This window comes from Fistularia commersonii, chromosome 14, assembly GCF_037954325.1.
Source record: "Fistularia commersonii isolate RoL2024-O1a breed Wild chromosome 14, RoL_Fcom_v1.0, whole genome shotgun sequence".
Taxonomy (NCBI): Eukaryota; Metazoa; Chordata; class Actinopteri; order Syngnathiformes; family Fistulariidae; genus Fistularia; species Fistularia commersonii.
The window spans coordinates 6,475,558-6,502,097 of NC_141297.1; the positions used below are offsets into that span (position 1 = coordinate 6,475,558).

Here is a 26,540-nt window from a genome sequence, read left to right on the forward strand (position 1 = left end):
GTGCGGATTTCAAACCGAATGCCACAACGGCCAACGCTTTAAGGGATTGGTTTGGAGTTTCCCTTTTTTTTTTTTTTTCGTTCTTTTCGCACGATTGCGCGATACGCGGCAGACGGCAGTCATCATCACCCCAGTTCGGAGGAGTCGGGCGACGGTTTGTTGTTCGATGATGAAGACGAAAAAAGGCCAAAAATTCGGGAGTGCTTTTTCTCGGCGTCGTTGAGCAATTCATGTCAACGGGATCGGCGATTTCCGTTTCTGAAATTCAGATGAGCCACTTTTGGACAGATCAGTTCGAAGAAAGTGTCCAGCTTAAATTCCGTTCCAGCTTTGTATCCCCACAGGCAGTAAGGGACCACTATAGGGACCGCGGTGACATGTACCTTAAGATACAAACCACCAAAGAAGAAGAAGAGAAAGACGACACGGACAACGTGACTACCTGTGTTCATGTTCTGCAAGACGGGAATAATATCCGGGGAAGATCAGATGGGTTGAAGTGTTTTCGTTTTCCTCCTGCATTGCTCTGCTTTGGGAAGAAGCGAACTCTGGACTTATTTTGACCCAAATTTTCGATGCTCCTCTGTGAGCCTGTGATTCCCGTTCGCGGCGTAGCAGACCAGGAGAGCTTGGACCTCTTCCATCTCCTCGCTGCTTCTGTCCATTTTGTCGCAAAAAAAAAAATAAAAACAGCCTACCGGGTTAGTTTTTAAAATGCCGCTCCGCAGTCCGCGTGAAGTGTCTGGTATTGGCCGTGGCTGATGAATTCTACCGATCGCCGAATCACATGAGTTCCTGTAGAACTTTAGAAAGACCCCGCGGCCAAAATGGTTCCTCTGCGGTCCCGATTGCCCAAGAAACGGACCACATCCCGAGGAGGTTCTCGGACCTGAGACAAGTTCCAAGAGTGAGTAGGATGAAGGTCCAAGTGGATCCGGACTCCCGCCTTACTCCTGGCAAGTCACTGAACCCCTAACTGCTCTCCCGGCGCCGCTAGATGGTTGCCAACTACTCATGGTTTATCCGTGATGGGTTAAATGCGGAAAGGAGTAAATATAATATAATACATTTCAAAAATATTCGTATCTCTGGTTACCTCCGACCTCAAATCGCGCGACTCAAAGCCAAACCCGACCCAACTGGGCCCAGTGTTTCCATCGGCCCCGACAAGGACGCATTTCTGTCCGAGGCGCTATCGTGACTCCAAGACATATAAGGCTTACGGAGGGATCAAGGTTCGTCCTTTGTTTTTTTTTCCTTTTCGACTTTTTTGGATGTAATCCAGTGCATTCAGATACTTATCGCCGGATAAATGAGCAGATAAAATGTGCATTTCGCTGTTGTCGTTAATTATACTCGCAAAGCGGCGGAAAATAAAACCGAGCTGAGTCTCGCCCGCAGGCCTAACAATCGATTCACGCCATCCCTGAGTCTATCTGATCTTCCTCAGGTATGTGTGTGTGTGTGTGTGTGTGGTTGCACCGCATCTCAACACACACTTTTTTCTTTGTTAATTTAATTAGAGCAGAATATATCAACACCTCCTCCTATGAATCATAACACCTCCTGATATTTCGTTGCCAATCTCGTCCTCGCCGAGCTTCCGTGTCATTTCGAAGCGAGAAAGGGAAAAAAAAAAGAAAAAGACAAACAGAGAAATTGTTTGGGATTTTTAATTAAGGGAATTGTTTGGATCGCTCGTAGGAGCTGTTCGGCTAAAAGTGCACATAATGAATCAAATGAACCGGCTCTTTATTTGTATTTTTTTTTTCGTCTTGAAGTATGTGAGGGCCCCCGAGTCGACTCTTCTGCCTGGTTTGCTCCGACTCACACCTCCGTTTTCTCTCCCGCTCTTTCCAGCTAAGCGTTATTTGTGTACACGTTGGGAGAAGTTTAGGCGGCCAGAGTGAAATAAATAAAAATGGCCCCTGAGCCGCCGCCGCCGCCACAGCCCTCTTTGTTGTGAGTTTATCAACACAATGCAGCTCACTTGGATAAACGGCCGGCGACTACTCCAGTATCCAACGAGGGCTTTGGATTATCAACATTTCTTTTTTTTTTTTTTTTTTTTACGAGTCCTTTTCATTCCCTTTGTGGCGCGCTGCGCTGTTATGGCCGCTGGCGCCGGGGCGCTCATCACACGCGGCTGAGAATCAGTGACTGCATTATGTCGGCCGCTTTGGTCAGCGGCCAGCACGCGGCGCCCGGGCTGTTATGTATTATTCATGGAAAACAATCAAGATTTAACATCTGAAAAGGTTTTTTTTTTTTTTTTTTTTTTTTTTGAAACAATACATGTGATGTCTCTTCGGAGCAACCTGAAAAAAAAGTTGCTTTTTTTTTTTTTAAAACACCATTAAAAAAAAAAAAAAAAACAAATGGAGAAATGAGAAGGGTCAGGTTTTCATCGTGTCATAATTAAGCCCGAAGAAAAGAAGCAGGTGTCGGCTTTGTAATAAAGCCGGGTGTTTTTTTTTTTTTTTTTCTTTTTTTCCCCTTGTGATGTTTTACGGCGCACATAATAGACCCCTAACAGACTTAATAGTTCCCCCAGTGAAATAGCGGCCCCGCTAATTGCCTTCTCTTTATGATGGTGAATGTACGATGTTTGCTAGCATGACCAAGCAAAGGCTACTGAGCTAGCTTGTAAAACACACCCCACGACCTCTACACACACACACACACACACGCTCACACACATACATACGCTCTCCTGGATGGAGTCTTTCAACCATGTTCCACTTTCACTCCCTGATACACCCTTGGCTCTTTAGCAAACATTAACCCTCCCCGCCGCCGCCGCCGCCGCCGCTCACCCTTCCGATTCTCGATCGTCGTCCCTCCTCCCTCAAAAGCAAAGATTATCAGAAAAGAAAAGAAGCCCGTCCTCATATTATCCCCCCTCCCGCCACCATCCGACCCCCCCAGCCCCTTTTTTTTTTTCTGAAAACTGGCAATTTCTTCCAGGTGCTCAGCTGTGAAATTTGAAATCCATGCATGGACTGCATTTTTTTTTTTTTTTTTTTTTTCATTTTAAACCTATTTTGTCTATGAGGTCTGTTGTCAACCTGCTCTCCCAGCCCCTTCCTCCCAGCCCGCCACCCCCCGCCGACCTTTGTTTGGCTAGGGGACTTAGCTCGGTAAGGAAATGACTCCTGGTGGTTATCGAGGCGGGGGGAATTGGAATTACGCCGCTCCTCGCCCGGGCTAACATTAGCAGCCGCACGGGACTCGGGTCGGCGTGACGCACCGATTTCACGTGCTAAAAGACGCGGCTCGGCCTTCCCTCCGCAGGGCGCCGGAGCTCTGGCGGCATTCTCGGAGCTCCTTCCGCTCCACGTCGTTTTGTTCTTTTTTTTTTCTGTTTACGCCCTCCTTGACGAGCAGATTGGATTGGCCGACGTCCAGGCCGCCGGCTCCTTCGCTCCCTCGCCCGGGGGACTTAAGCACGTCTGCGCGTTTTCGTGTTCGCACTGATGTCGCGGCGCTGAAACGCCAAAACTGTAATTCAAACCGCTGATTTCAAAGCTCAACTGAAGATCCCGGTCCCCCCCCCCCCCGACTCCTCGGTGGGTGAGTGTGTGTGCACGCTTGCAGAGGCACTATAATCTGACAGAGACGGGTGCCTGGCAAAAGTTCAAGACTAAAGAATGGATACAAACAAACAAGGCAAACAAGAGCTTAGAGTTTAAGGTCTGCAGCTTTTTTTAAGGGGGGGGCTCATACACACACACACACACACACACACACACACAAACGTGCTGATTCACACTGTGTGTATTCCTGACGAACACTTGTTTGTTTAGCGGTGGCTTCATTTTTTCTTCTTTAAACGACCGATGCTTGGCTGCAGCTCCCATTTGGTGCATGGCGGGGGCTGCCGCGACATCACTTCCTGTTTTAAAAGCCAGGCACAGAGGGGTTACCGTGGGTTCGTTCGCCGAGCCGAGCCGAGGCGGTGTAACAGATCGGCCTGCGGAGGAAAGCGCGCTCGCTCCAGACGCCGACTCTTTGGCAACTTTACACGTCGCTCTGCTGCATTTGAAGCAGCTTCCTGTCGCTCGGCGACCGAAGACTCCGGATTCTGTCACCGCTGTCAAATGCTCGGGACTCCGGTGGATTCGAAGGCTCCCTCCTACACGGCTTCATTTTGCGCCGTAAACAATGACGACCCATTTGGCTGATGATGATGAGGAGGCATTGACCCCCCCTCCCCCTCACCACCGACAACCTTTGACCTTTAGCTGACCTCCAGCTGGCCTTCAGCTGACCTTCAGCTGGCCTTAGCGCCATCAGGCTCCAGGTACTCCACCAGGGAACTTTGGGCACGACTGTCTGGGCGTTGCGGCGGAAGTTCTGTGAAGGGGAGAAAAAGACTTTTATGAGTTTCTCCCACAATCCCGTTTTCCACGCGCGTGGAATTCCGCGCCGCCACCGTTTAAAGCCGATTCCTCTCAGCCTGCCCTGGAATCCAGATAAAGCAGACGCTCCCGGACGTTCATCCCGAATCCTCTTGTTTACAACGCACGCGTGAAGGTAGCGCCCAGCCAAAGTCGAGATGGAATTCGCTCCGAAGCTCAGATGTTTGTTTGTTTTTTTTCCCACGCATCTGCTCGGACAGCGAGTTATCAGTCGGAGTCCAGACCCCAGTGTGATACATCCACTGTCATGCCTCATCTGGAACCCCAGCGCTGTGGCGGGGTCGGTCTGGCCTCCTCATCCAGATCCTACGAGGGGGCGGGGGGGGTCCTCAGCTGCTCGCCGTGACAACATCACTTGATATTGACACCCGGACAAATGAGTACAAATCCCCCTGTCAATACACACATCCCGGGTTATCGATGATGCCATTTAGCTTTTCATTCCAAAGAAACCACTTTCATTGTTGTCCTACTTGTCAAGCCGCATTAATCCGGAGCCCTTGTGTTGGCGGCTTATGTGTGTGTGTGTGTGTGTGTGTGTGTGTGTGTGTGCGCGCGCGTGCACGGTTTATAGTAAATGATTTCGATCCAATGACACAAGGCGGCAAATTAGCTCTGCGTGTCAAAACAAATCAAAATGTTAGCGAGCTAAGCTAACCCTAAAGCTTTGTTTGCCGGAAACGAGGAGACACGCCAGGCCGGATGAACAAATTAATTTTTTTTTACGAATCTCAATTTCTCAATAGGGCGACACGCTAGCAAAGTTTGCATGTTCTCCACGAATTGAAAAATAGACCCCCCCCCCCAAAAAAAGTAATTTTCAAGATGGCCCACCTGACTGCTGCGTTATCCCACACGATTATTGTGTAACGATTCAGCTTCCATGACTTGAACGCCCCCTTATGTATTTTTCAAACATCCTTGAGTGCCTGGACCTGGATTATTTATGCCATTTTTTTTTCTTTTTTTTTTTATCTTTCATGCACATTAGTCATCTCTTCCAACGGATGTTTCCTCTCCACTCAAACAGCAAATCATGCAACGCCAAATCACACTTAAATCCTCCTTCTGGTGACTGAAATATTTCATTTAGTAACTTGTTTGTGTCGAAAAAAGCAGAAAACATCTTCCGCCAAGCTTTTTATTGTTTTTATTTCTATTTTTTTATTTTTTTTTATATTTAATTCAATTAAAAAAACATGCACAAATGCGGGGATTGTTAGCTTCAATTAATGTCCAGCTTTTTTTTATTCTAATCCAATCACCGACATCATTACATTTCTCCGCGCGGCGGTTTGATCGCTCCACGCCGCCCTTTCGCAGCACAAGCCCCGGTTTATGTGATCACGTGACCTCCCAGCGAGGTCACGGGGTTGCGGGAAGTTCAGGGTTGACCCGAGCGTGTTCATCAAACCAAAAGGGTCACTGAGAAGGTCAGCCGGAGCCGCCCCGCCATTGAATCACGTTTTTTTTTTTTTCTTTTTATGGCATCTGTCTACTCGACCGCCGCTTGTCATTTATCCTAATGGCAGATACGGACATCCGTTCCCCTTTTACAGCTGCGTAATAGCTATGATATACATGTGTAGCTGCCGGGTTTGTGCTCCGGCCCGGCCAAACAAAGGCACTTCATTTGCACGAGTCCCGCAGAAGGCATTATTAATTGACTTAAAACGGGATTAGTGTTAATCAGGTTTTGTGCCCTAGAACCAGTGGCCAATCCTAACCTCATTATTTGATAGCGGCGCACGTCCTGTCAACCCCCATCAAGCCTGTAATTAATAGAAACCTGCAAAACCCCGGGACCCCCCCCAACCCCCTACACACACACACACACACACAGGAAGAAGCAGCAAGGGAATGTAGCTCGGAAGCTACATATTTGCTTCCATGCTCCATGATGGCGCGCGCACGTGTGTGTATGTGTGTGTGTGTCTCAATACCAGCCTCCACCACAAGGCTGAATCCCCTCCATCCCCCCAAAGGAGTTTCTCACTGGCCCTCTGACATAATATGAGATAATGAGGGAGAGGATACCTGATCCTCAGACTCTCTGACACTCCGTCAGACGCCCCCCCCCCCCAAATCCCCCCCCAAATCCCCCCAAACCCCTCTCCTGCCCCCCCCCCTCACATGCTATCTGCACTTTAAGCCATATTAGCTTCAGTTTATTTACCTAACGATAGTCGTGTTTCTGTGTTTTATATGTTATTTTCCACATTCCACCCCCTCCTACACTTGCTTAAAGGTGTCTGCAATCAGGATGTATGTGTGTGGGTCCCCATTAAACGTGCACACGTGATGCGCGCACGCACGCTCTTGTCACATCACGAATGCGAGCCAGCAGCCCGGTCCGGGAAGCCATCCTGCCAGAATAATCAGCGCTATAATTAAGAGGCGTGAGTGTGTCAACTGGCTGCATGTCAGCAGCCTTCCCTTCTTCTCTCAGTCTCTTTCCCTCTCGCGCTGTCAGTCTGACTCCATAATGGCACACACACACACACACACACGCACGCCGCGCACGACTATGCAGAATGCTCGTGACATTTATTGTGAGACTAATGGCGGCGTTTCACTCCTCCTAATTTTAGGCTTTAATTGCAATAATTATTTACAAGCCTAATTAGAGCGTGGAGAGGGTGCCGGCGAGGAGCGGCGAGGAGCCGCCGCTTTTTTTTTTTTTTTTTTTTCCTGTCGGGAGCCTGGCGAGGAGTGAGGCGAACGGAGCGTCAATGTTTGGTCTATAATTGGAGGAGGCGATGTGTGCAACTCACTCTCGGTATCACCCTCTTCCGCCGTCTTCTTTCTTTTTACCTACTTTGGTGTTTGTCAGTACCCCCGGCCGCCCTCCCAGCCGGGATGCGGCTGCAAACATCAAGTGCATCGCCTCTCGGTGAACCCACCCTCACCCCTCCGTTTGACAGCTCACTCCCCTGCACCCCCAGCTGCCTTCCAAGTGGGTGAATAAGTATCCGCATGTGCACATATGTGCGTTTGCGACTGAGAAGATTTGACGCTTTTGAGTGTGTGTGTATGTGTGTGTGTGTGTGTCTGTGTATCCCAACCAGGGTCTTGGTTCATTTGCTGCAGTTTGGCAGACCCCCAGGAGGTCTCCTTCTGTGTGTGTGTGTGTGTGTGTGTGTGTGTGTGTGTGTGTCACAGCCGGTCGCACTGCCAGGCAATATGCTCCTTGTGTGTCTTTCAGAAGGCCGGTCTTTGTAAACTGGGTGCAGCAGGAGAGCAGCCGGTTTTGACGGGGCGAAGCGCAGGGCAGCTCAGCCCTTTTTGCCATCCCAAAAAGGGGCGTTCCATCCCTCCTTCCATCCATCCATCCATCCATCCATCCATCCATCCATCCATCCATCCATCCATCCATCCATCCATCCATCCATCCATCTGTTCATTCATATATTCATTGTTTCACCTAGTCTGCTTGTGATCCACCATGGCATCGTGGGAAAAAGATAAACAAAAATAACCCCCGGGTGCAACAGTATTGGAGCTTTTCACAAAAAGTTCACAAATATTTGATACAGTCCCGACAGGACGGTTCTCCTTATGCAGCTCGTCTGTACAATTCTAAAGACTTGGAAAAGACTAGTTGAAAACTATCGTCTTACAAAGACTGTGAATCTTACTGGGTCACCGTTTACATGACGACAATGACGACTAGATTCTTTTGGCGTTTTTTCCCACCGCGCAATGTTTTCAGCGGGTGTTATTTCAGCCCATCGCTTTTGCTCCACCGTCGGCTCTTCTTTGTTGACCCTCCTCCGCCGTTCATGTTCATCCATTCCCTTCAAAGAAACCGCGTCCCTGCCGTCAAAACCCCTCCGCTGATTGTTTGTCAATCAGGTTTCCATTTTTGTAGAGCTCATCGGTGTTAGACGCCGTTATTGTCATGTTCTCCACATGTGCGAGCGAACACAGGAATCGAGAAGACATTCGTCCTAGAAGTCGAACACACTCACGCACATACGTGCAAACGGCGTTTGCAGACGTGCAATATTTGAGGAAAAAATATAAGAAATAGCTTGGCAGCCCGATAAGGCCCGCGATTAAAAGCACTCACTCAGCCTGTTGAAATATTACCCTCAACTCCCCTTTTTTTTCTTTTATTCCCTTTCGTTACTCCCACGACTTGTAAATCGGACATTTGCAAGCGGGGGGGGGGGGGAATCACGGGGCGGGGAGAGATAGGACCATCGCAGGTGGCGTAAATACCAAGACGTGACGCCTTTTTCGCATGGTGGACAAATACTTTCACCTTGCACTCGACCCGCGGACGCGTCGAGAGCGGCTCCGACTTCATAAGCGGGAGAAATAAAAAGCACCGAATTCCGAGAGAGAGAGAGAGAGAGAGAGAGAGAAAATGCTTATTTATTTCACACTTTGGGAAAGCGACCAGGGAGCACTTAATTTGACTGCACACAAGCAGCTGTCTGCGAGGGAGGAAGACACCGAGGGGGCCGAGACGAAGGCGGCGAGACACAAAGGCAGTTTTGGCTCATTATGTTGATTTTTTTTTTTTTTTTTACCCTCTTCTGCCAAACAAAGATACCCGGGCAATTTTAGACACACCGCCGGAGATCAGTCGCCGCTTTCTTTCTTCTCCCTCCGCTCCCCCCCGTCTCCCGTAGAGTCTCTTCATCGGGAAAAATCTAATAATCTTCTCTCTGCAGCTGGAAATTTGGTTACTTCTATATCGATTGTTAGCCGTGTAGCTCTTCCTTCTGGCAAGAACCTCCGGTTATGGAGATTTGGAAGTCGGAGCTTGGATAGTGTTTCGTAAGAGGTGACGGCGCTCGTCTAGTCTAGAGACTCACGACCCGTGTGGTTGGAGCATTTAAACCTACGCCCGCACACACACACACACGTTCACATTCTAACGTTGTAATTCCAAGTAATTACCGTTTCCGTGTTTTGCAGCAATTGCAGGTTATATGAAAAAAACGGTCTTTCTAAAAAAAGAAGGGTTTCATCTGCATCTTTATCTGTGCGACCGGCTCGGCGGCGGTAAGCGCTCCCGACGGGTTCGATCGCCACGGTCCAAAAAGGGAAGCTTCTTTAGAAACTTCATATTTCCCAGAGCTGTGGATGAGCGGGTGAATGGCGGATGTCTCTATATGACATGTGAATGAATGGATAATTAATAAAACAGTTTGAATTGAATAAAATCAGTTGGAAAAATTGAGAAAAGAGAAGTGGCATGGATTCTTTTTTTGGCCCGGAAATCACAATCTCATCGGCATAATGTTGCATCCTGAGTGAGAGTGTGTAGAATCCTACCTTCATGCGGGGTATCAGTTTGTGGGGGATAATTTGCCATCACATAAGGATGGGTGATATTTTAAAAGCGAGAATATCACAAAAAAAAAAAGCAGTTTATACTGCAATATCAGTTCAGATGTGAATAAAGATGAGGCAAAAGCGTACTACTAGTGCGCATACTTCAATTCTGCTTTTTATGCAAAAGCTAACATAGTCTACTGAGAGCAGCGGGGCTTTTTATTATTTTGAGGTTCTTCTGTTAAGATCATTTTTTTAACCTGATTTTTAAGGTGCATTTTTCCGCCCCTTTTTGAATCGGTCTGGTGATCGGACATGTCTGAGGGTCAAATGTGATCGTTAATAGACAACAATCTTGAGTTCATTGTTATAAACAGCCTGTGATGTGATATGATTGGATGATATCAGATGTGTTGCACAGCCCCAACACACACACACACACACACACACACAAATAAATACATGCATGTACACATCTGTTTGGGATCAGATAAAGTCTCTCTCCTCACACTCTGTGTGTTTCACAGGTTCACTGTTGAACATCATCCCTCATAAAACACACACACAGACACACACACACATGCACGCGCTCCGCGCCAGCCGCAAATCCACAAGATCATCAGGGTGTAACCAAATCCTTCATTTGTATGTACAACGTGCACACCGGCAAGACGCCGAGACAAAGAGAACAAATACGCTCGGATGCAGTTGCACACATGTGCACGTGCGAGCACACACACACACACACACACACTCAGACATTCACCGTGGAGCCCCTCTGTGGATCAGAGTTCATTTCTGTCTGCCTTCCCCACCAAATCAATAACCCTGGACGGCCGACAGACAGCCGTGAGTGTGCTGGGGAGGCTCCCTATCCTTCACACCCTTCCCCTGACACACACACACACACACACACACACACGCACACACACACACTCCTGCCTGTTGATGTGCGATGGCCTCCGCTGCTTCCTTATTAACTGCTCACACGCTGACTGGAGCGTACACCTCATTACTGGACGCATAGGCAGCCCAGTGTCCCACAGAGACACACACACACACACACACACACACACACACACAAGCAAACGTCGGACAAAGACAGACAGGCAAAGACAGACTAAGAGGTACATCAAGAACGTCGCAGACGGGCAGTCTAGACAGGAGGGTAAACAATCAGGTGTGCTGACTGCCGATTAATATGGTTATAAAGCTGCACTAAGAGTCAGAGGCAAAGATGTGAATTTAAAAAAATAAGTATAATAATTTTCAGATGTAAATATAAATTTGCGCAACCTCTGGTTCACATCAAAGCTGTTTTTAATGTGTTCACGAGAGACAGTTTTTACTTCCAGAGTCCTGATCCAGAATCTGATTCCTGCCGTCCGTCCAACCAGACCCACCGCCTTCACACACACACACACACACACACACACAGATCACACGTCCCTTTGAACGTCCTCCCCACACATTCAAATATTACACAAATTACCCTCCGCTCAGAGTGGAATCTCTGCACGTCCTAATCGCCCAGTGGAAGTCCTTTTCATCTTATAATTTGAATTAATTTATTATTAAAATGCCTAAATGAATATAATGAATATAAAATGCTCATAAATGAGTGCTACATTCCTACCTTTCCATCGCCCATAAAGCTTTATTTTTTGGAGGGGGGGGAAAGGCAGGCATGAATGACTTTTGCATTTGAAGATTTTTTTTTTTTTCTCCACTTCTTTTTTTTTTTTTTCTTTTCAACTCGCATTTACAAATGGAGTAATTAACTTACCCCGCTGTGTAGTACTTGAGTAAGAGGTTATTAGCATTGTCTGGAGGGATTTCAACTATAAGTTCCTTCACATGAAGTGCTCTTGAACCACATCCTGTCGTTGATTCGTCCTTATTATACACACACACACACACATACATGCCATTCTGTTAGGCGTGATAAAGCCGCTGCAGCGACTGCTGCCATGTCAGCTGGGTGACGTCGAGGAAATTATTTATTTTACTTTTTGCTCAGTTTCACCCAGGACTCGCAGTTCCAGTCAGTGCTAGTTGAGGGGAAAGTGGGCGGAGCTAGTTAATGGGGGCGTGGCTAGCTGTAAATGGGGGCGTGGCTTATCGATGAAAGTGGGCGTGGTTAGTGAAGGGAAGCCCAAACATGCGAATCTGGACTACACTAATGGAGGACGGAGCAGAGCGCTAACGCTAACACTCCTTTGTTTCCAAATCCCCCGTCTGGCGTTACATGCGTGATCCCTGGTCTCTCGGCCTTTCGAAAGAAATCCGCTGACGGCATTGGGTCAGGGTGAAGCATCAGTAACCACGGCGACAGTTGTGCGTGACATCCAGTAGCGACTACAGTTATTTTGCAGCGTCAATCTCGACTGTTTTCATACTTTTGGTTTAAACAAGTCACGTGCGACCCCATCCGTGCTTAGGGGTCGATAAAGTCCGACATCCTCGAACAGGCTCTTCCTGATATCCGTGTTTTTTTTTAGCTCCGTACTGAAACTCACCTTCAAATTTCATTCAATTTCATTTTATTTCATCAATATTCACAGATGACTGACTGGATACGCTGAGAAGTGAGTATTCCGTGAATGATAAGTTGGTTTCATCCAAACCCCTGGGGTTGTTTGGCTACTTGTTAAAAATGAAATAAAAAAGAAAAAACAGCAGGACTTCCCGGTGTCCGTGGCAACATCACATCACATGACTTGGGCACGCACAAGTAGAGAATTAACGCGAAAAAAAAAAAAAAAAAAATTTAAGGTGCCTTACACAAATACGTAAAATCCAAATTAAAAGAAACGACGAAAATAAATAAAACCGAAAAAAGCGGTAAAAACAAAAGCATAAATAAATAAGCCTTTAACCACCAGAGACCCCGGCGATGGTCGGCCGTGCAGCTCAGCTCAATGAGCTGAACTGAAATACAATACATTATTGATAATTGGTTATCAATAAAAATAAACGAAAATGATTGCAGTAGGAGTATAATATATGAATACAATAGTAGTTGTCTGCTGCGGTCATTGATGTTGAAAATGGTTCGATCCAGCTTCTCCCCGCGCTTTTTTGTCCGCCCTTCCCTTTTCATCGTCGCCGTCGCTTTTGTCCGGGATCCGATGGAGCGGCGTCCGGAGCATCCCCTCCCCGTGCACCGGCGCCCAGGCGCTTTTTCCACAAAAACACAGTGGGAGGACGCGGACACTCAATCACAACACACAAGATTTCCCGCCCCAACCTGTGCCACTGCCCCCCTCTCCCCCCCCGCCACGTCCGCCCCCAGAAAGAGGCCGGAGCCATAAATAATTGATGCGCTCCTGGCTCCATCGACTGGCTGGAATTTTTCATCCTCGCCGCTGGTCGATTCCCTCACTCCATTATTTTCTACGCTCGCTCTCCTGCCGCCGCCCCCCTGTGACTCCTCCCATTATTTCCCCCCGGCCTGTACAACCTAAACACACATCCCGCCCCTCCACACACACATACACAGACACACACTTATTGCCCCCCCCCCACCCGCCCCGCTTTGTCCAGAATGCACAGTTGCCATGTATTCAGGGGAAAACAGGGAAAATTCAATACCGTTTTTCAATTTTTTTTTTATTTATTCATTCATTTTTTTCAGGGGGAGGGATAAATATTCGCATCCATTTTGTCAACGCGCATTTTCTATTTTTTTTTTTTTTTTTTCAATGGCGGGGCAAAAAAACTTACCAGGCGGCACTGGAGGAAAATTGCTTCTTCAAACTGCTTTTGCAAAACGCTTGAATATTTTGAGACGTACGCTCGAAAAGTACATAAAGACAATTTACCGCTAAAACAGTTTTCGGTTTTCAAACCACCTGTAAGACAATTCTAGATTTTCCATCACCGAGCGGGAGTCAGTGAACGGTTGTGCGTCTGTAGAAGAGGTGAATGAGACGGTGAATGCTTCTATATGATGCATGAATGGAAGGGTGAATCTCAATATACGTTTTGATGAACTGGCGTAAAAGCCGCCTCTCGCCTGTTTATGATTGGCCCGCGAGATCATATCAAATGTGCATTAAATGTGCATTAAATCTGGCCCGCCGCATGCACCGCTAATACTGCAAATCCCACAATGCTTTGCCGGTATGTCGCAGTCGAACCTGCAAAGCGCTCCTTTTTTTCTGTTGACAGTCTTTAACACCCATGCTGGAGTCACATCGGACAAATTCATTTCACCCTCCGCAAAAACGGCCAAATGAAAGATGGAGCTTTCAAGACAGGTGGGAGGCAGATTATCGGTTCACGAAAATGAAGGACAGACCTGTTTGTCTTGTGTGAGGAGTTAGCGTGGCTGTCAGGAAAGAATATAGCATAAGAAGACACCTTGAAACAAAGCATAATGCCAATTACAAGGACCTGGACGTAAAGCAGAGGCTGCAGAAGGTATAGGATTAAGCTATGCTTGTTCCATATTTAGCTTTTAAGCAAACCTTGTTTGGGTTCATTGTTATATCTGGAGGAAGATTTTTTTTTCAATAAATATCACTGTTGACCCGCGACTTTGTAACATTTTTGAATTTTGGCCCACTGTGTATTTTAGTTTGACACCCCTGGTGTAAAAGATGCATGAATGAATGAGTGTAGGTCGACGTGCCTGGGAAGTGTTAAAAATACAGTAAAATAGGTCAAATAAGGGATCGATAGAATGGTGTTTTTAAAATTCGGGGCTAAAGATGTTACACCTTCTGTTCAGAGCGCTTTCCTGTAATTCCTTTTTCCGTTTAGACTCCAAAGCCGCGCTCCTCGAGGGCCGACACCTTCTCGCTGAGGATTTAAAGCCGGTCGAAATCCGTCTGATCTGTGTCAAGTCAGGGAATCCGCGCGAAAAAAAAAAAAAAAAAAAAACAGGAACAACCGGCCCAAAATAAACTGTGGAAAGCAAACAGCGGGGACAACCCAATAAAAACACCCCGATGTATCGTGACCTTCAGCGAACCCGCGCGCCGCTAACTGGCGGCGGCAGCTCAGATCCAGGGTTCAAACCGCGGTCAGTAGACCCACGACCCGCCCCTCCCCAAACTTCTGCTACTTCTGATGAGCTGCCAGGGACCCGGTCCGTCACGGGGCCGAGGAGACTCCGCCAGAGGGGGCGACGTTTTCACGGGATGTCTGTAAGCTTACAGGAAGTGATCCCGACACGACTGGCGGAGATCAGAGTACGAGAATCGAAAGAATTAACGCCACCAGCGGCGCTTCGGGGAGGAAGCGGCTGTCTGTCTGGCTCCCGTTTTTTTTTTTTTTTTTTTTTTTTTTCCCACCGGAGAGAGACGCAACTTTGAGATTGATCGGGCTGCGAGTGTGGCCCGACTCCTGAGCGGAGAGTGACAGCGGGAAAAAAACAAACAAAACAAAGACATTTTAAACAACAGAAGCTTCACTTGGGAGGGGGGTGAGGAGAGGGAGGGGAAGGGAGGGGGGCTTTCAGAATAAAACAGGAAGTAACAAATCCAGGCTCAAGAAAAAAAACGGTAACAGTACGGTCGTCCCTGGTATATCGCGCAGGTCACGTTCCAGAACCAGAACCAGAATCAAAATCAGAAAAAATGTGGTTGTCAATTTGGGGGGGTGCATGGGGGTAGCAGCATCAAATTGTGGACGTCAAAAAAAAAAAAAAAAAAACATTAAAAAAAAAAACAGATAAATATATAAAAAAAAAAAAAAACAGATAAAAATGTATCTAAATAAAAAATATATTTTTATACAATATAAAGTACAGTAGCGAGCATATTTTTATTTTATTATTTATAATTATTTTAAACCTTTATGACTCTCCCCATTCTCTTATGAACCTTTCCTAAACACTTGCTATAGAATTTGCATAAGAAACAGTGCAAAGTAAGTACGGTCGCTGAGCCAATCAGAGCCCAGGATACAGAACACCATGATCCAATTGGTAGACACCCGAGAAAATGCTTATTTTACCGTGAAAATAATTGAAATAATGAATATATAAAAATACGTTTATACCCTTTATCTATGGTATTATTGTCCGGGGTATTATCTGCAACATAAAAAGGGGATTAAAAGTATTGTGGAAAATTATCGTGGATTAAAATTACGGATTTTTAATCCACAATACAATTTTATAAAGCAGATTTTTCGCTATTCCACGGGTATTTGCAATTTGATCTCTCTGCATCTTTTTACAGTTACGAAAGGTGAACCGCGATATGGCAAGAGACGACTGTTTAGTAAAACAAAACGGCCGCTTTTGAAGCCCTCGCTGTAAATATCATTCAGAAGTCTGGGACTCTTCCTGGGCCGGAGACTGTGGGCTTTGCTGAGACATAAAGGATCATTTTCTAACCAAATCAGTTTTTTTTTTTGTTGTTTTTCTCATGTAATATAAGTGTAATATAGTGTAACATTCTCTACTACCACCCTCTTAAAAATCAACTCGTAATCTCCGAATACCGTCTCCCCAGCTTTCAAAGTCGGCCGAGCTAAATACTCGCCGAGCACGTAAAAGGCTGTGACCTTCAGAGGAAGCGCAAACACACAAACACACACGCACACACACACACACACACACACACACACACACACACAAGCAGTGATACTTCATCTCCCTTTACCTACTTCTCGCCTCCATTCATCCCTAAGCGATCGCGCATTAGCGCAGCAGACAACCCTTTAATAAATGTTATACAGCCAAGCAAGGGGGTGGAGTGTGTGTGTGTGTGTGTGTGTGTTTGTGTGTGTGTGTGTGTGTGATGGAGCACGGGGATCAATATTTTGTATTCCAAGACAAAACTTCTTCCTCCAAAGCCACTTGTCAGGGAGCCCTGCGACACCCCCTACAGGAGTGACAACAAGCAGATTGCGTGTCTCTCGGGGGAAGAAGGTTGTTATTTTTATTTTTTTGTGTCGTTCCAAGTTTTCGCGGAGGAGAGGAGCTCCATGTGGTTGGAATTAATTACTCGTGCACGTTTACTCTTGGATATGAGACTTTTTCTAAACCGCTGCCGCCACAGCTCCCAGCTGTTTTGGTGTGTTTGCACATTGGATATAAGGGATCATCCCTGCCCACCACCCAAAACACACACACACACACACACACACACACACACACACACACTTGTCTTCCTTGTCCTTAATCAAGGCGGATGTGATTGTTGTGTGTCTCAAAGCCTGATTAGACTCAGACTGGCCTCCCCAATATATATTAAAAAAAAAAGAATAGAAAAATACAAGCTGGTCCAAATTAAAACAGTCACAAGATATTTTTTTATTAAATTTCCCATCTTAAAAAAAAAAAAAAATTTAAAACCAGATCATCGAAGTCGTGCGTAGAGTTTGGATGCGTTGCCCCGTTTCCGTCCCCGCGGTCGGGACGGCAACGCGCCGGATGAGTCGACTCTTGCGACTTGTTTGTTTGGGTCTTAGCGGCTAAACCGTCGGGGGATTTGTCCCGTTGAGGAAGAGAGGCCGCTGTTTTCAGGAGGAGTCTCAGCGGGATTACGAGGGCAGATTAAAGAGTCGGGGGAGGGGAGAGGGAGCGGAAACACTAGCCGCAACATTTCTTCACTCTGGTTACAATTCAGATCTTTCCTGTCAACATGGATACTGGCTAGGGTTCCATCTATTGCACGTTTCTATGGATTTAAGCATTAAGCGTCGGGTTGTTGGGTTGATTCCCTTCAACCGCGACTTCTTTTGTTGTTTTTTTTTGTTACCCGAACATCTCACACCTTCTCACAGCTAAAAACTACAGTAATTTCCAGATTATTTCCTGCAATTTTTTTTTTTTTTTTTTTTTTTTTTTTACACGGTTTGGGCAAAGATGCCACTAATTCTTTTTTAATTTTTACAGGCTAACAAGCTTCATGCTGCCTAAATAGTGAGCCTTCTCACATTGGACCAATAAAACTACCCAACAGGTCACGGTGGTCGGATGAAACTGTTTGAATTTTATTAAATGTACCTTTTTGCGCTTCATGCACACACACTCATTGTGGAAAATATACCAAGAAATGCATGCGATGCCGCTTTCAATTTAAAGGCGATCGATCTGGAAACGTGTGACGGAGGAATTCTGAGGTTATTTAATTCCGATGTTGAAGAAGACGACATTAGTGGCTTTAGTGCACGGCATAAAGATAGCAATCAATGGCTTTTCCCGGTTGGCTACTGTATTTTTTATTTTTTAACCAGAAGTGTTACAGGCACTGTTCAAAAACAAAGCATTTATGAAATGTGTTTAACTTAACAAATTTTTCTGTGTAAATATCTCATGTTACAAATGGACAATTGCAGCTTATATACAAGTGTATAAGTATAATTGAATAATTTAAATGTTCAAATTTAGTGGATGCAGCACAGTCAGTTACGCGAGATAGTCCAAAAATTACGGTAGTTTTTATGTTTTGTTTTTTTTTTTAAGTTTCAATCTCCAGCCGAGCACCAAATGAGATTTTGCAAAGACCGAATTTCACAGGGTCACAATTTATGAGACTACAAATAGAATCTTTCTGCTTTTTTTTTCCCACCATGCAGTGTTTTTAGCAGATATTTAACCTCTGCTTGGCAAACCTTAGTCCATCGCTTTTCCTTCTCCAGTCAGTTGTGATACATTGTGGAGTTGACATTGTCCAAGCCGGGCTGTTCTGCCCACCGCTCCACCATCCGCTCTTTTGGACGCTCGTTCTATGCCATTCCCGTATCGCCGACGAATCCCGTCTTCAACGATTGTTTGTCTACCGCCTTCTACTTATACTACGGTAGCGCGCTGCAACTCCAGTACAACTTCCGTCTGATTTTCAGCTTTTGACCGCGTTCATCTTTCGGTGTAAGCGCTGCATTATGTAGAGGAACGGCGGACATAAAAGTTGTTTCTAGCCCTTTCCGTTCTCTAGCACGCCGATCAGCGGGTGTAACCCGGCCGCCGATCAGATATTAGGGAAACGGCACCAAATCACGACAGCGTCTGATGACGCCTCGATGCGCTGGATGTGGGGCGGCCTTCTGCCTCGAACGGTCAGGGTAGAAAGAGAGTGTGTGAGAGTGTGATAAGGGACGGGGGGTGGAGGGTGATGAGCGTTGCGATGGACAGGAACAAATGACTAAAAACAACAGCACCGCTAACAGCTGCGTGCTTCTGGTGACAGGATACGATAACGTCTTCCATATTCATGAAATAAGAAATCGGAAAATAACCTCATGGTTTAGAATTTTCCGATCTCTTTGTTTACGTGCCTTTTCTTGATTTCCGGTCAGGCTTTTAATCTGGTCACTGGCGTCCTCGCAAACATTACCGTCCACGGGGTCTCGGCAAAGCCCACAGACTCCCAGGGCTTCAGCCCCTTTCCATCATCCGGGGGCAAGTATTTGCTCGGCTTTTGTTGCCAGCGTCATTAACAAACACACAGATACACACCCCTCCTCCACCCGCTCCTCCATCTCCTCCGCCTCCCTCGCTCCGCTGGAATGGGTATTGTGCTCATGATCGATGTGCCTCATTCCAGTTATGTGGTAGCCCGGCTAACTCTCATTAAAAATGGATGGTGCGCCGGGGAGCCGCCGCCGCGCGTGCTAGGTAGCAGGAAATCCCAGAGGTGCCAGCTGTTTACTGTGCTCTGTTGAGGGATTTGAAGGTTGGAGTTGGTGGTGTCGGTGGATGTGGGGGTGTTCCTGAGGTCAGAGCCAGGCCTGTTGCCTTGGCAACAGCCAGCAAAATAGCTCCCTCCGCATTACCGGGTGACAGCGGTGGATTTTTTTTTTTGTCTTCCCGCCGCTTCGTCTCTCGCATCAGCCGTGGGGACGAGGAGCGAGCGAGCGGGCGGTTACCGCTCTCCACCGACCTTCTTCACAACCCCGCCCCCTCCGCCACTTTCCTCCACCCTCCTCTTCAGAATCACCGCTGAGCGCCGGCAGGCTCCGCGGGGCTGAAATGGAGCCGCCGTTCCCGCTCATCCGCAAATAGGCGGAGGCAGATGAAAAAGCTGCTCTTTAACATCGGGGCGCTCCGGGTGACCGAGTGACACAAACCCTCCCCCCCCACACGCCCCCAAATGCACATCTCCACGGAAACAAATGTAAAGGTGGACGTCCATCCCATCAGGGGGTGGTTAGGAGTTTGCAGTGTTCAGGCTGGAAGCTTGTGTTTTTACTAGATTTACAGTCATTTATTCATTCATCAAATCATCCGTTCCTCTGTGAAAGGGTGAAAACGTCAACTTGATGATACTCGGCTTTTCTGTCACCAGAGGTTTAGAAATCAATATTAACATCGGCTCCATTTCTTGTAATAGAACTGGAAACCCTTTAAAGTCGGCCGGTGACTCATTTAAAAGTTGACATTTCATCAAATCGCCGATTAATCGACGCGGGTCTGAAAGGCAGTTTTGACATTCATTAATGAAAGTACGCTTTTCCTTCTTCCTCTTCTTCTTCTGTTCTTTCTTTTGGAAGTCAAGTCACTTTTAGACGCGAGACGTTTTAAATGATCAAATTAAATGTGACAAAGATGTTGGGGATCGTCGGGTCACCGGAAGGTCACGCAGGCCGTCTGGATATTAAAATATTTAGAGATGTCCAGAAAATGAGAGAGGGGGAAATATATGAGTTTCTTCATATATTTCTATTTATATCTATATAAATGTATAAACTGATACACACCGGCACCCTTTAATATGTGGGTATCAAATTTCACATGGGAACTAGTTGCCGACGGAGTGGATGAATACATCGTTATACCAGGAGGTCGCACGTGATATTGGATTGTGCTACATTCACTTTCCTCTGTATTTTTTGGAAACTTTTTGCCCTTCATTATGGCTCCCATAAATGTATTTTTTATTTTTACTGAACTGTGTTTTTATGTCCGACATTACGATTTTACCGCCACGCTAGCTTAAGTGAGTGACATATGTATTTATGTAAAGAACGTGACGTCCGACGAACAACGGCGTCACGTCGTGCCAGACGAAGTGAATTCCAACGCAAACTGTAGAGAGTTTACAAGTTATTTAAAATCGGGTGCAAAATAAACGAACTCCGAGCGGACGATGCCGCTCTCCCGCCATGAAGCCGTCCCTCGCCGAGCTTTAAGCGAAGATAAGGTTTCGCTAATGGCTGGAAGGCCCCGCCATTAATCCGCGCTTCACGGAGGCCGTAATAACAGGGGGCCGATGTTGTTTTAACCCTTGGCTGTCAGTCTGCTGCGCCGCCGCCCACAGCTCTCTGGTTGGATAACTTCCCCCCCGCCGCCGCCGCCGCCGCCGTCGTCCTGCGCCGGAATTTGATTTGCATTCATTGACCGGAGGAAGACGACGGCCAGGGCGGCGCCGTCCGGAGGGGAAAGTCGGAGGCGACTTTTGTGTTTTTCCACGGGAAAAAAAAAATAGGGTGACGTTATGACGCTGCGCACCCCCACACACACACACACACACACACACACACACACACACACACACACATGCGCACAGTGGGAGGAGAGGCTTTTTTGTACCGGCCCTGCTGCGTTGAGTGACTGCAGCGTGTGCTGGGCAACAGCTGCTGCGATTTGCCCGCAAAAGCCCCCCCAACCCCTCACCTCCACTGCTGGCCCACGCTGGTCTCAGTACAATACACACACACACACACACACACACATATTAAATACACTCTTTTATGTTCTTTTTTTTTTTAGTGCTCTTTTTTTTTTTTTTTTTGCCTCCCCCCCCACTACCACCTCGCCTTTTACCTTTTTGTGTGACCGTTTGTATCAGCTGACAGCGGGCCGTGTCCGTCTGTCTGAGCACACACACACACACACACACACACACACACACACACACACACACTAAATCACACCTTCCCCCCTCTCCCCCCCACTCCCCTCCGACAGCTGTCTCCACACTGTAACCTTTTCACAAAGTGTGCGGTGGGGGCGTTTTGTGTGTGTGTGTGTGTGTGTGTGTGTGTGTGTGGAGAGGGGGGGGGCTCTCTGTGAAAAGCTATACTACAAAGTTTCCTCTGGTCTCAGTGATGTTTTGGGAAGAACTTGAACGCTTTTTAAGGGGTTAAGAGGGATTGACACACACACTCACACACACACACACACACACTGAGTCGCTGTTTCTAACCGACCAAGCCTCGTTGCTGGTGGGCTTGTTTGTCATCAGCCGCGGCTTCTGCTGCTGATGTGACCCCGTCCGCGGCTCATTACGGCGTGCCACCTGTTTGTCCCGAAGCGAGGCCGAGCACGCACACACACATCGGTAGAGTTTCACAAGGGGGGACGGGGAGCTGATCTAACAGGAGTGTCCGTGGGGGCGTGGGGGGGGGCGGTGGGTGGATTTGGGGGGGCTGCAGGGGACTGTCAAGGCGGACCCGTGTCAAAGGCTCCCTTTGTCCCCGCGGGGCTGGTCAGGGTGCCGCTAAAGGGAGCAGGAGCGAGGCAGACAGGTGGAGAGTGACGGAGCTGTTGGAGGACAAAACAAGAAGAGGGAAATATACGGCGCTTTCCTTTCTCTCTTTCTTTTCGTGCCTCCGGCTACATTTGAGTCGGGCCTGCGACAGAAGGCCGGTGCTACAACTTTTCCTGTCAGCGCTTTTTAATTCAGAGCTGTGGAAAAAGGCCTTCCATGGCCACGCAGCTGTCGTGTCTCGCCCCGCCTTTCCGTAACCCCTTTCTCACCGGAGGAACTTTTTGCGCTTCTTAGAAGCTTTTTCCGGAACTGGTCGGTTTCTCCGAACCGGGGAGCGTTGATCCCGGCTCCTCGGATCATTTTAGTGACGTACATTAGGTGCTCTGTAATTGGTGGAACTCATAAGCCACAAGACGCTTCTTGCAGAATAGCGTTTTTAACCCTCATATTACGTTAAGGGTCAATTTGACCCATTTCACCCATTGACCCAATGGGTCAAATTGACCCTTAACATAATATGAGGGTTAAAAACTATCCCGATCACCGGTTAGCTGTTTTCTCGTGACAAAAAGGACAGAGGCGGCGAGACATGGAGCGACCAAGAGGTCCTTTTAGGCCACAGAGGAACATCGGCGTTAGCTATTGGTAGCTTTCCTCGCTCAGCGAATGAGCGCCGCGAGAAAATAGAATATGATTCCCACCATGCATCCCAGCTCTCCATGTTTTCCGTATCCTCCTCTTCATCTCTTGAACGCGGCGAAAAGATGCACGTTGCACGTCCCTTACTTCCTGTAGGAGAGCAAAACTGAAAGGTTCCTCCGGAGGAAGGGGCTTCTTACAGCCAAATTCAGACCAGACAGTTTTTGCCCAGACGCCACTCATCAACGGACGGATCTGCGCTGGAGGTCGTCGGGGTCAACGTGTCCATCTGTCTTTGGAGCCCAAACCACTAACACACACATACACACTCATTTGATCCTGAGCTCCTCTGGCTGTTGGGGTTTAAGTGTGTGTTTATCCTGCAGAAATGGGCGAGATGAAGGTGTGAGCGGGGTGTGGGGAGGGGGGGTCCCCGGGGTGGGATGAAGACACACTCGCTGACCTCCGAGCCCCTCGGACCCGACGGAGATGTCACAGAAGTGAAAACATGCGCAGACGGACACAGTCAGCCTTTTTTTTTTTTAAATTTGGTTGATGTTAGCGTTTCACACGTGTATTAGTATCTTGTTTGTGTTGGCCGACGTGTGAAAAAAAAAAAAAAAAAAAAACCCCGCCTGGTGTTTTTCTATGGGAAATTCGGGGGTGTAAACCGCACTGGCGGTCTTCCGGACGGGGGGGGGGGTTGAAAAGCAGAAGCGATTCTCAACCCGATTTTAAAAACAAACAGTTCGACGTCCCGTTGGTTTGTTTTACGCTCCGATTCTGCATCCGCCGGTTTTTCCTTTCACCTCCGTTTCCATCCCCCGATGTGAAACATATGATGGATTTATGATACGCTCTCCCCTGACTGATCTCCAGACATCTCCACGGTAATTTAGGTTTTGAGGGACCGCAGCAAACATAAGAGATCCAGTTGAAGCTGATGGAGAATCCTAACAATCTGACTCGGACTTGGCTTTTGTTGTTGGCACCGTGAACTCTTCCTTCCGTTGGAACGAAGAATCGAGCCTTGTTCCAAACTTCGCGGAAAATCGTAAAGTTAAAGAAGTCATTACGTTTCAGGAAATATGGGAGAAAAAAAAAAGGCTCATAAAGAAAAAAGTAATGCATTTTAATCTGACTTTAATTTGCTCCCTGGAACGTTTCTCGGTGCTAGTGTTCCAAAGAGACAGATTTCACTGACGCACCGTGGTGATAGCTTGATGGACCAGGCAGATGAGATGACAACGGTGGAATGGAAATTTAAATAAAAGAACCCTCTGGGTGGAAGTATCAACAGAAATGCTATTTTTGCACTTTAAACCAGCAGGAGTTTATCACCAACAAGAGCAACTTCCACCCTCTGTTATAACCTCAACGCTAACATCAGTCGTGTTAGCTGTGGAAGATAACGGCATCGCTAATACGAGCTAGCAGAGCATCGCTAGCCGACACGCGACCACGTCAGGGTTCAAATTCAGAAACAAAAGTTGGACTAGCCAAGTTGATTAGCAACATAGATCATGATGAAGAGGCACAGATGTAAAATAAAACACAAGATGTGAGATTAGATTTTCTTTTTTTTGTAAATCGAGACCCCAAAGTTTTTAGCTCCGGTGTGACAATACTTCCCACTCTGAGGCAGGATGGAAACAAAGAAAAGCGTGGAAGGTCGGTTGTAGTAGCGCTAGTTTCAAAACTAGGAGCCACTTTCAGCGAGGAAGAAGAAATTAAACACAGCTATGGGCTTCGTGAGACTATAAGGTAGAGCTACATGACTAATGCTAATATCCAAGTTTGCACGTGTGTTTGCAATAGGAAGCTAACGCAACCAACGTTCCATCGTCCGTCGCTCTTCGCAATTTTTATATGTCGTCAGTTATTCGCCGGATTCGTCGCCATGGCGCTGACCCACGTCCAGCTCTCGTGAGAGCAGCTGGAGGACGACTTTCGGAAGGGGAATACGAAGGTGCAGCCAGGAAAGACGAATGATGCGCTTTGCGCTCGCTCATCGTGAGGCAGCTGGAAATGAGCCCGGCATGTGGAAATCACACTGCGAGTCATCTGACACACACACACACACACGCACAAAGACGCATACATCTGATTATTTAGCTCCTCCGGCTGTCGCCCTTGCAGATCAAGGATCTCAGGGCCTGCGGTCGTGTCGACCAGGTCGTTGTTCTCTGTTCTCAAGCGACGGCGGCTGAGCCGCTCCACCCGTACGGGCGGATCCCAAGTGTTTGCTTATTCAAATTCTCCACTGGTGACACCTCCAACATGTTTTGCTTGGATTTCCATAACAGAACCAATAACCTCATTTTTTTTTAACTGAATCGCACTCTGTGGATGCTCACATAAAAAAAGTTTGTGTGTGTGTGTGTGTGTGTGTCGGGGCTGTACCTACGTGGACAGATGCACGCTGCAGACAAAAACCCCTTGATGCCAGAGAGACAGCTTTCTCTGGCCAACTGATCCCAGCTGCTCACAACAGTTCTTTCTTTTTTTTTTTTTTTTTTTGTTGGCTTTGGATTAAGGCGACAGTTGCCGGTGCAACATCCAGGGGCGTCACGTGATCGAACCTTCGTTCCCGCGGTTCTCCACGCATTTTACGTAAACGACGCCTTCCCCTCCCCGTCCCGGGAGCCGGTTCTGTGACCCCCGGCTCGACTCAAGGGCGCCTCCTCTGTGATTGCAGGTCACCCGAGTTCCCATCGAGTCGTGCGAGCAGTACGGGACGTGCGGCGAGTGCCTGAGCTCCGGGGACCCCCACTGCGGCTGGTGCGTCCTGCACAACATGTGAGTACCTCCCGCTCGTTTTTCCTCTTTTTCAGATCCCGCAGCAGTGCCGCTCGCACACGACCCGGTAAAGGAGGTACCCGCTGTCTAATCCGGGCGGGGGGGGGGACTTTATGGATTTGACAAGACGGGTTGTTATTTGAAAGCATAAAAAGAGTCATGTGTGTTTCACTTTGCCGGATAACTGGATATTCTCCCAATCCGATGAGGCGAACTGCATCTGTCAACTTTCCCCCGGAGCAAATAAAAGGGGGGAGGGAAGAACTCAGCTGCTCAGGGAAGCGTTGAGTGACACCCGCTGGCCGGGTTGTGTAACTGCGGCAGGGCCGAGCACTCCGGTGAACGCAGAGGTACTCGCCGAGCGAGTTTTGGCGCTCCTTTTGATCGGAAACAGAGACAGACGTAGTTGGGCGACATGATGGATTGCGATAAATACCGCAACCCTTCTCCCGTTCGCGCGTCCGTCGGTCCGAGGCTTTTCTTGAGCCCCCACGGGAGACCCGCGCCGACGCCGACGCCACCTCCTATTAGAAGCCCCTCTGTCTAGAGGTATAGCTGAATATTTGTGTGTGTCAGAGCCCCGCCGCAATCATCATTATCATGATGGCAGCCCCTGTAAAGTGCACTTAAAGTAATTTACATCACTCCAAAGCCGGGACAGGACAAATAATTGCCTAGCGACAAGGTAATTCAGCATGTGCCTGCAGAGGTAGGAAAAACATGGTGGGGGTCGGGCGGCGGCGGTGGCGGCTTAAGCTCTGAATTCTCCGCGTGCCTTCACACAGGGATCATTTACCACAACGTTAGCCTCCTCGCTAGACCGTTAATCACACGCCCTTTGTGCAGGTGAGCTAGGCGACGGCCGCGTTTCTCCTCGAGGAGCCGGCGCTGGAAAGGTGAAGCTGTGTCTGACGCAGCTCCGTTGCAGGGGGGAACAGCTGTCTGGGGGGAGAGGGGTGGGAGTGCCCTCTGTTGGAGTCTGTGTGTGTCGTGTGTGTGT

At 47.7% G+C, this 26,540-nt stretch overlaps 1 protein-coding gene across 1 annotated transcript in view; it reads left to right on the forward strand.

Moving 5' to 3' along the window:
* Window positions 1–26,540, forward strand: part of plxna2 (plexin A2) — a 180,731-nt gene that overhangs the window by 60,533 nt on the left and 93,658 nt on the right. The window contains exon 4 of the mRNA XM_086159682.1: window positions 25,440–25,540. Coding sequence (XP_086015808.1) covers window positions 25,440–25,540 — 101 coding nt within the window. The remainder of the gene's footprint in view (window positions 1–25,439; window positions 25,541–26,540) is intronic.